At 36.1% G+C, this 9528-nt stretch overlaps 1 protein-coding gene across 1 annotated transcript; it reads left to right on the forward strand.

The window, feature by feature from the left end:
• The first annotated feature begins 318 nt into the window (after positions 1-318).
• On the forward strand, positions 319-7377 carry LOC107092536 (ras-related C3 botulinum toxin substrate 1). The gene is made up of 6 exons (XM_015387065.1): positions 319-630; positions 3431-3502; positions 3903-4020; positions 4195-4257; positions 6601-6760; positions 6858-7377. The coding sequence occupies exons 1-6, from the start codon at positions 596-598 to the stop codon at positions 6986-6988; spliced, it is 579 nt and encodes a 192-aa protein (XP_015242551.1). The 5' UTR covers positions 319-595; the 3' UTR covers positions 6989-7377.
• The last annotated feature ends 2151 nt before the right edge of the window (positions 7378-9528 follow it).

The following is a 9528-nucleotide window of genomic DNA, read 5'->3' on the forward strand; positions in this document are numbered from 1 at the left end:
AATTCTGAAATTAAAGTCAGAATTCTGACATTTTTCCCCATATTAAACCGAAATAATATTTAAAAATCAGTTAACTTTGTTTATTTTTTTCAGTGGCCCTAATCCTCTTCATATTGGTCATAACCTTTTTTTATTGGTGTTTAATGTTTGATTTCAAACAAGAGAAAGATCCTTGAAACAACACAGACAGGTTGAGTTCAGCAAGCTTCTCCTCCCGCGTGGACGCGCCCGACCAGTTCTGGTCGTGCTACCATCTTATTGCACAACACCAGTGTACCGGATGCTCCATCTGCTGGTGGCCAACTACATTTTTTTTTTTTTTTCTACCTCAGGGGTGGTGGCCGCTGTTTTGCTCCATTGCTCCCATAGCCAACGCACGAAAGCATGGGAATGTTGCGAGGAGATTTATGAGGAAAGTTTAGATAAAGTGCAAATTAAGTTAGCTTAAGTCGCTCTGACGGGGTTTTAACATCAGTGGAGCTCAACGGCAAACAACGGTGGTGTTTAGCGGGATCCTATTTGGACGTTTCTCCAACGAGCAGTTCCGGACAAAGGAAAAGAAACCTGAGCTAAAGCTAACTGGCTCTCTCAGGCGATGCAGGCCATTAAGTGTGTCGTTGTCGGAGACGGGTAAGTTAACACAATTAACCTCAATACATGCTTTTTTCTACTAACTCGCGTTTAAAGATTAAATTGTAATGTTAGCTTTGATGTTGTCACTCGCCTGGCCGTTGATAAACCACTTTGCTTCCCAGTTTTCCTAACGGACAAAGTTAGCTTCTAGGCTTTAACTACCTGTTAATCGGTCCCACATTGCTGTTTCAGTTCACTTAAGTTTTCCTTTTTTAGTTTTAATTCATACTTTCTCAACATTCAATACATATAGATACTTATATAATATAGTTTAATTGTTTTCGCCCAAAATAAGTGAGCTAACCTTTTACTGCGGCTATTCTGGTGTTTTAGTCAGATATAACAGCCTAGCTAGTGTATTTTACTTTAACCCGGATTTATTAGGTTGTTTTCAAAACTTAGTGGACAAAAAACAAGGAGTTGGAATGTTTTCGGTTTGAAAATGTTTCTGTCTGTTTCGCTTTGCGTTTATACGAGGCGTGTTTTCATTTTATGGTAAATTAGGTTGGAGTCGAAAGGATTAATTTAACTCATTGGCCTGGACTCTCCGTCATATGTTTAACTGTATGTGGGAGTTAATCATGTAACCTCTCGGCCAGGGTGTGGTGAAAACCACACAACAGTCATCTCTGGGATTTTAGATTGCCATTTTTCGATTCGGATTAAAAGGGAAGCTCAAGTTTCGTGATTGGGAAATAGCTGTTCCCCTGGGAGCTGAGAAAGTCTCACAGGAACCGATCCCTGTCTGCTTTTATTGGCCTGCTGTGCTGTAATCAGGGCTCATTTCTGCTTAATATCGGTTTATTTTTAATCGGTACTCGAGATGTTTCCACATTGCTATTTTTATTTGGTTTACGTTAGTGTATGTTGTAATCAAATCTGGTTTAATTCAGTGGATAATTAAGAATTTTGTCCCTCCAGCCTTCCGTAGAAAAAAAATCAGTTCTAAAAAAATTACTGCAACATTTTATCTTGGTGATTCTTCTAAATCGTGTTATTATTATTAAATTATTATTATTATTTTTTTTTTACTAAACTAAGAATTTTTAAAATAATTCTGGAAAGATGTTTGTACTTATTCACCTTTTAAAACCCTAATTTGAAAATGTTATATCTAAACAATTTATTTCACGGATCTAAATATTTCTTTGCCAAGAAAGGAGCAAGTATCCAAGTCTATCCAATTTCCCTTAATCGAGCTGCTCTATGATTAGTAACCCAGGTGCAAATAAATTGTTATTGTATTAATCCTGACTTCTGGTATATAAAATTACATATTGTCAAAAGATTTATAGACTTATAATTTGATGTAAATATGGAACTAATGTGATACCTTAAGTTTCTGTTTGCTTTAAAACCTCTGGCCTCATTAAATTAACAGATGCATGGGGCTTTTTGTGTTTGTTTGTTTTTTTATTCCTTGTAAAAAGAAAATCAAAATAGTTTTGTCATATTTATTGGCTGTTGTAGCCCTTTAGGTATTGAAAATGAAATGATGAATGCATCCTGTTTTAAGAACCAAAGAAAGAGCCTTTAATAGGACTTGTAGGTGTCATCAGATTGTGAAAGTTGGCCTATGGTTAAAAAACTGAAACATGAAGTACTGTACACGTTTAAAACAGTTGGCCAGATAAAAAAACAAAGCACTGTAAAATCTGGAAGGTATAAAAAAGTGTTAAAGCAGTTGTAGAGGATAAGGAACTTAAGAAACGCTATCATCTATCGAGGAAACATGAAAAAATAGAAGGGGGGGTTATTTCTAGATTTTTAAAAGTTGATGAAATCGATGTTTTAAAAAAAACAAAGAAAGTGGAGACATACATGGAAGAAGAGAAGAGGGAAATTGTCCTTGTCCTTTTCTTACTGCTACCAGCAATAAGCAGTTATAAGCTAACTTCAGTATATTTGTTGTCTCTGGATATGTGTAACATAAAAATGAGCAATGTTAAAACCTATCAGCTTAATAGTTTTCTGTAATACTGGCGTAGAAATCATGTTGAGCAGGATAGTCAATTTAGAAAACAGAAATTAATAGATAGTAGAGCTTAAACAACTAATCAGATTAATCGTGATTAATTGATTATTGAAATAATTGTCAAGTAATTTAATAATCAATTCATTGTAAAATGGAGTTTAGAGACTCTAAAATATCCACAGAGCAACCCACTTAGAGCAGTAATTATACGAAAATTGAAGGATTATATACATTGTGGATTTTAGATAAATAAAATATATTTCGTTTGTCATTATTCTCTATCCAGAACTCCTCAAGTGGAAGAGTTTTAGTTTCACCTGGTTTAATTTTGTAACAGTCTTCTTTAAGCAACCTTTGGCTATCTGATAATTAATTAATTGAAAAAATAATTAACAGATTAATCAATTAGGAAAAATAACGTTAGTTGCAGCCCTGCTAGAAAGCTGTAAAATTTTAGATTAAGTTATTCTTTAGGTATGTAAATGATGCACATTAGAATCAAGTTTGTTTTACATGTATGCATTTAAGAAAGTTTAATGGGATAAAAAAAATAAGGATAAAATAAGAAGTGCTGGGAATTTCTAAAAATTTGGTGTGAAGTTTCTAAATGCAGGCTGATATTAGAAGTAGAAAATAAAAGCTATTTGTACGAGTTGCTCAAATGCTAAACGTCAGGGGATCTTTACATTATTTTGACTGTAACTAAAACTTTTATATTATTAGTGTCAAAACATCTCTGACCAGTATGTTTAGGAAGGGGTTTGCTTCTGTTATTGTTTTGTTTTGCTCCTAAACATTGATCAAGTGCCTTCTCCTTTCCAGTGCTGTGGGTAAGACATGTCTGCTCATCAGTTACACCACCAATGCCTTTCCTGGAGAGTACATCCCCACAGTGTGAGTGTCTGAGACTGCACTGCAGTTTCTGCTTATTTATTTATGACCAACTTTAATGTCGATTATTTTCCTCCACCATTTGTCTCTGACGTAGCCGGTGAATCATTTCTGTGTTCCTCTGAGGGTTCGGTTGTCTGCTTAACGTAACAATCAAAGTAACATAGTTGAGATTCAAGGAAACACATATTACAGGAAGTGATTATGAAAACCTGTTTCTTATCAGATGAAGTAAGTGCTTTGTTTATTTTAACGCTAGTTTATAGAAGAAGCTGAATAGGTATTTTATATGCAGGATATTTTATCTAAAAACTTGGGAAAAAGGTGCATTATTTTCTCTAGAAATACAAAATTTCCATATATTCTGATGGTATTTTGCTCATTTGAACACCATTTTCCTCAGCTTTGACAACTACTCTGCCAATGTTATGGTGGATGGTAAACCAGTGAACCTGGGTCTTTGGGATACAGCAGGACAAGAGGACTATGACAGACTCCGCCCACTTTCCTACCCACAGACGGTACGAAAAGGCCAAATAATTTAACAATATATCTCACTTATTAACTCCTGTGAATAATCCACTTGAAACAAACGGCTAAAGAAATGGAACAAGGAAGTTTGGAAAAAAAGAAACGCCTTGATCAGGATAATCTTTAACATCGGGTGAAAATCTTTTTTTTCTTTGTGTTATCAGGATGTGTTCCTTATCTGCTTTTCTCTCGTGAGTCCTGCCTCCTTTGAAAACGTCCGTGCCAAGGTGAGAAGTAATTGTGTGTGTGTGCGTACCTTGCAAAAGTATTTATTAACTATTATTATGTGCTTAAGGACCTCAAATGCATTTATTACAAGCTATGGATTACATACACAGTAATTACCTAAAGTAGAGTGCTGTGATGCTTTTTGCTTCAAGTCCAGCAAATATCTGATAGTTCTATGATTCAGTTTAGGTTATGCATGTAGTACTGGGACACAAAGACTTAACTTTATGACTTCTGGAAAGTCAAAGGTCCAAATCGCTCATTATTGTTTGTTTCTGTATACTACAAAGTAGTTTTATGCTCTTATGTACTACATTTACTGCATTGAGTGTAGAAAGTTAGCAAGGCCTTAATTATTCTTAAGGTTCTGGGTAAAAATTATGTGCTTTGTATTATTACAAATAACTTTTAACTAATAATGAGGGCAGCAGTTACAGCTTGTTTGTAAGCCTATGCTTTAGAGACGAGGGAGCAAAGAGCCTTTATACACACCACAGTTTAAGTAGACCTTTGTATTCGAGTCATGGTGTTTAGCTTTACAATGCTACAATAGATGCATTTAGTATGTCTTATAACTAGTTCTTCTAAGTCTTTCACATACAGAGATATTGTGTCGTTGGTGTTTTTACTGTAGTTCATTTACTGTAGTACTTTGGATGGACATATGGTTACAGTTGTGGATCACATGATTACTTGTAAGTAAAGGGAGTTTCTCCCGGTGATAAACACACAGGAAGTTATTATCTGCTTCTGCAGTTCCTCCTCAGCTGTTTAAGAAGGAAACAAACTTATTTTTTTTTTGTTTGTTTGTTTTCCGGCTCCCTGCTTAACTACTGTTTTTTCTGCTATTGACTTCTTTTCACGGATTCTAAAAATATTTATTTGGATTTACTATGTCTTTGCAGAATGAATTTGAGTGACATCCAATCTGTTTCTGTCCACCATTTTTTTTTTTTTTTTTTTTTGTAGCTCTAAAAATTCAACATCGTCTTAGAAGGCCTTGTCACTACCCGATCCGTCCCAGAAGCACGGTCCATTCTGCGCATGCGCATCCAGATATACATCCGGGTCGTCTTCGATTTTCTTTTAAAAATACCTAAATGACGGTTTCCCTCCCCAAAAATAGTAAACATACTAAAATATAATGTGTTAAACGTTAGTAATGTATTTCCTGAGAAAATAAATGCCTTCTAAAATCCTTTCTGTTTAACCATCGTCTCTGCCCGATCTGCAGTGGAAACGGGATCCTACGCTACTTCCGGTGGCTAACCTTTTCGGCTTTGGATTTAAATATAAATCTAGTCTTTTTGAGTTTTATGTTTTCGTTTCGCTTTTAACCTTATGCTATATAATGCCTGATCTAAAGAAGGAAAGAACTAAAATACAGATAAACATGGTTTAATCATATTTTGCCGAACCGCCCTGAGCATGTCCCGTGATGACGTCAGAGAAGCAGTTAGATGGAGGAAATGTAAAAGCATAAAAATTGTCTCACGGAAGTCATAAAACATTTTTTAAAGATGTGTATTAGCATTTTTTGGTGAGTTAAGGATAGAAATAAGTAGTTTTACTACCATTTTTACATTATTTTTGGACACCTGGATGTATATCTGTTGGCGCATGCGCAGGACGGATAGTGCTTCTGGAAAGGGTCGGGTAGTGAAAGACCTTCCACAAGGTTTAGTTCTTCAGTTTCAAACAAACTGTTTTTATTGAGTGGGAAGGTGTATCTCCAAATTGTTCCCTTAATGTTAGGTGCAGGGAATTGTCTAAAATGTCTTGATGTGCTGAACAATTCTGTTCCTTTTCTTAGGACCAAAATTATAGCACTTTATGCAGTGCAGTCAGGTTAATGTGGTTTTCTTTGCAGCTGCCAATCCCAGCAGTAGTTAACTTTTTCCAATCTAGGATGCTTTGCAACGTACTTGTTAAGGTCGGGCTGCTCGACACAGAAGCTTATTCATGAAGCTCTTAATGTGTGCCGATATCCACCAACCCCGCTCTGATTTTTACACAGGAACAAGTGGAGCAACTCGTTGAGGGAGAATATTTACTGCTCAGTATAAATGTTTACAGAAGCAGTCATCATAGCTACATGGTGGATTTTATGGACCTGTGGTCAAGGAAGTGTTTGGAAATCCAGAATTTAGGGATTAGAATTAGGGAGTCACTGATATGGAAAATGGGACTGATGTACCTTTCAATAAATGATCACACCACCAACATTGTTTCTCCATCAAAATAAATGTTGGATGTTGGATAGGAAAAATAATAATAAACTGAGAAAAAAAGATATGTCCATTTAAAAAAAAGTTACAATACTATTGATTTCTGTCATGTAGTGGTATCCTGAGGTCCGACACCACTGTCCCAACACTCCCATCATCCTGGTGGGCACCAAACTGGATCTGAGAGATGATAAGGACACCATGGAGAAGCTGAAGGAGAAGAAACTTTCACCCATTACATATCCTCAAGGCTTGGCCATGGCCAAAGAGATTGGTAACAACTATTTAAAGATCTTTTTGACCTGGTTACGTCTCTATAACTAAATAAAATGACAGAAATAAACGTCTCTTTCCTCCTTCTGGGTCCACAGGTTCTGTCAAGTACCTGGAGTGCTCAGCCCTGACCCAACGTGGCCTTAAAACGGTGTTCGACGAGGCCATCCGGGCCGTTCTGTGCCCCCCTCCCGTCAAGAAGAAGGGCAAGAAGTGCTCCCTCCTCTAAGACCTCCTGCAGCTTAAACGGATACAGGGGAACATGAACGCTAGCGGGGAGAGGGGTGGCTAAAGACACAGGAGAAACACACCAGTATACACTCACATTCAATCTACTTCCGATTCTGTCCTTACTCGTAGCTCAAGCAGTTTTCATGAAAATAAATCATAGGTTCAGATTTAGGCGAATGGTTTTGACGACTAAGAGTCCTGATAACTCTTTAATATATTAGACTGTAACAATATAAACATTACGAGGCCTTTTAAAATCAATTGGATTTTTTCTAAAATAAGCAGCAGGGTGTCTTTAATTTCCTCTTCCACCTGTTGTCGACCTTTTATTTGTTTACAGTCGGGTTGTTTGTTGTAAGGGGAAATAATATTGCCAAATACATTCTGCACAATAGCTGTTCTTTTAGCCTAAAAAGAGACTAGATCTGGTGATTCCGATCTGAAAAGTTTTCTGTTCATTCAGCTTCTCTGTAAATTGGCAATTTTTATCACATCCTTGTCAACAGGGAGCATTGTGGGTAATCTATAGCTTCAAAAAATCAGAGCACCATAGCTTATACCAAGTTTGTCAATCCTTGGACGACTCATGACTCCTAAGACGACTTGGAGAACATGCGCCACCAACAGTGCTATAAAACCCCTAAAAATTTAAAGAATCCAGTGTTTTCTGCATTTTTGTCGAATTGAATTTGTTGTTTATCTTTTCTGCTTTTCCCCAAATGTTTCTGAACCGAACGGCTGCCTGTATGTGTGAAGGCTGACATGATTACATATTGGAACAGAAATGTTCAGATGGTGATGGTGGAGGGGGGGAGAAGAGCACAAATTGAATGCTCTGTGGGCATTTACCGAATACCTTTCCTGCAACACTTTTGATTTTCTTTTCTCCAAGCATCACTACTGGCAAAGCTATGTCACAATGAAGAGCATCTATGCCTGCTAGTAACAGTACTGTCAGTCATGGTGTATTAGTGTAATCATCTTTTTGTTATAATCGTGATTTGACTATTTTGTATCTTTCTTCAGACGTTACGCTCACTGTATTGTTTAACTAACACTATGAATATCCTTTTTTTTTTTTTTTTTTACCTCCACAGGTAACGCTACCTTAATCTCCCTACAAGCCTAGCTTTTTGTAATTAATGCTGATAGCATGTCTGTGCATCATATACTGAAAACTAAGATTAGAATGGCTACAGTTATATATATTTTTTTTGCCTATTTACAAAATGTATTTGAACTACTAGATCAGGGGTTAAGTACATGTTGCTCATCGGTATTCAGAAATCAAGCTGTGCTTTTATCCAAGCCAATGTTGTGACTCTTTAGTTTAAGAATTAAGAACTATTGTCACTTTTTGAAAAAGCCAATAAATTCCTGTAAAAACACCTCTGTTGTAGTCACATTATTCACCACTTGGTTATACTTGCTTTTATTTAGAACAGGAGTCTTGATTTTCTTTTAATTCTAATAGTTATTAAGGAAATATGTGATTTTTGTGGTTTAACAAAGTGGTTTGTATTGCAACTGAGAGTGGGGTTTAAAAGGTTTGCATTAAATTCTGATCATGTATTTTGTTGGTATCTACAGTAGAATTTTTAAACACTGGACAGAATTAAAATATTGTATGAATTTGGCACAGAATGTATTTGCAGTGCTTTTAAAGTCAGTATATAAAGCCACAAACTCTGCAATTCCAACCATAAAATGAAGGAAACAAGGCTTCTGACAGCTATCCAGTTTCAGTTCACACAGGGTTTTAGAACTAGTGTCAAAATATCTTCAGAAAAACACAGAAGTCCAGATGCCTCTGATCTAACCCTGTTTGCACAGGCGTACACAAATTCAAACTCAGCAGTGTACTTATCAGGGTTAAATATTGATGTAGTGATCGTATCTTAATATTTCTGAAGATGTTTTTAAGAATTAAATAGAAAAAAAATGCAAAAACTAAATTTGAATAGGAAAATCTGTGAAACCCTTTTAAATGACTCTCTTAAAAAAATAAAAAAATCAGACTTTATTTTTGATATAGAAAAAGATACAAAGTGGTCTACTTACCCACTGGACTTAACTGATAGAATACATGTAGTAAAAATGAACATCCTACCAAGGCTGCTTTATTTATTTCAATCCCTCCCAATCAATATACATCCGAAATAATTCAGAGTGGGATAAGCTGTTAGCGAGGTTTATTTGGGATGGAGGGAGGGCAACAGTTAGGTATTCATCACTGCAATTGCAAAAAAAAACAAGGGGGGCATGGCCCTTTCTAATCTAAAGATGTATTTCTATGCAGCTCAACTGCATTACTTGTGTTGCTGGTGTGATCCTGGATATTTTGCCAGATGGTAAGAGACTGAGACAAGCATCCCTGGATACAATAATCAGACACTCATGGCAGAGGACACTATACCTACGGATTTAATAGAGTTATTTGACCCAATTGCTCCATTCACAAAGGAAATTTGGTATAATGTAGCAAGACAAAGTTGAGGAAAGGAAGAAAAATATTAAGATGGGTAACCAAAGACTTCA

The sequence above is a fragment of the Cyprinodon variegatus genome, unplaced genomic scaffold, assembly GCF_000732505.1.
Source record: "Cyprinodon variegatus isolate N-32 unplaced genomic scaffold, C_variegatus-1.0 Scaffold384, whole genome shotgun sequence".
In the NCBI taxonomy this organism is placed as follows: domain Eukaryota; kingdom Metazoa; phylum Chordata; class Actinopteri; order Cyprinodontiformes; family Cyprinodontidae; genus Cyprinodon; species Cyprinodon variegatus.

Bases quoted from the DNA above. Each gene is read 5' to 3' on its own strand.
- LOC107092536 (XM_015387065.1), top strand. From the start codon at position 596: ATGCAGGCCATTAAGTGTGTCGTTGTCGGAGACGG. The intron at 3,503-3,902 runs GTGAGTGTCTGA...CATTTTCCTCAG, and splicing joins GGAGAGTACATCCCCACAGT to CTTTGACAACTACTCTGCCA. The intron at 4,021-4,194 runs GTACGAAAAGGC...TTGTGTTATCAG, and splicing joins CACTTTCCTACCCACAGACG to GATGTGTTCCTTATCTGCTT.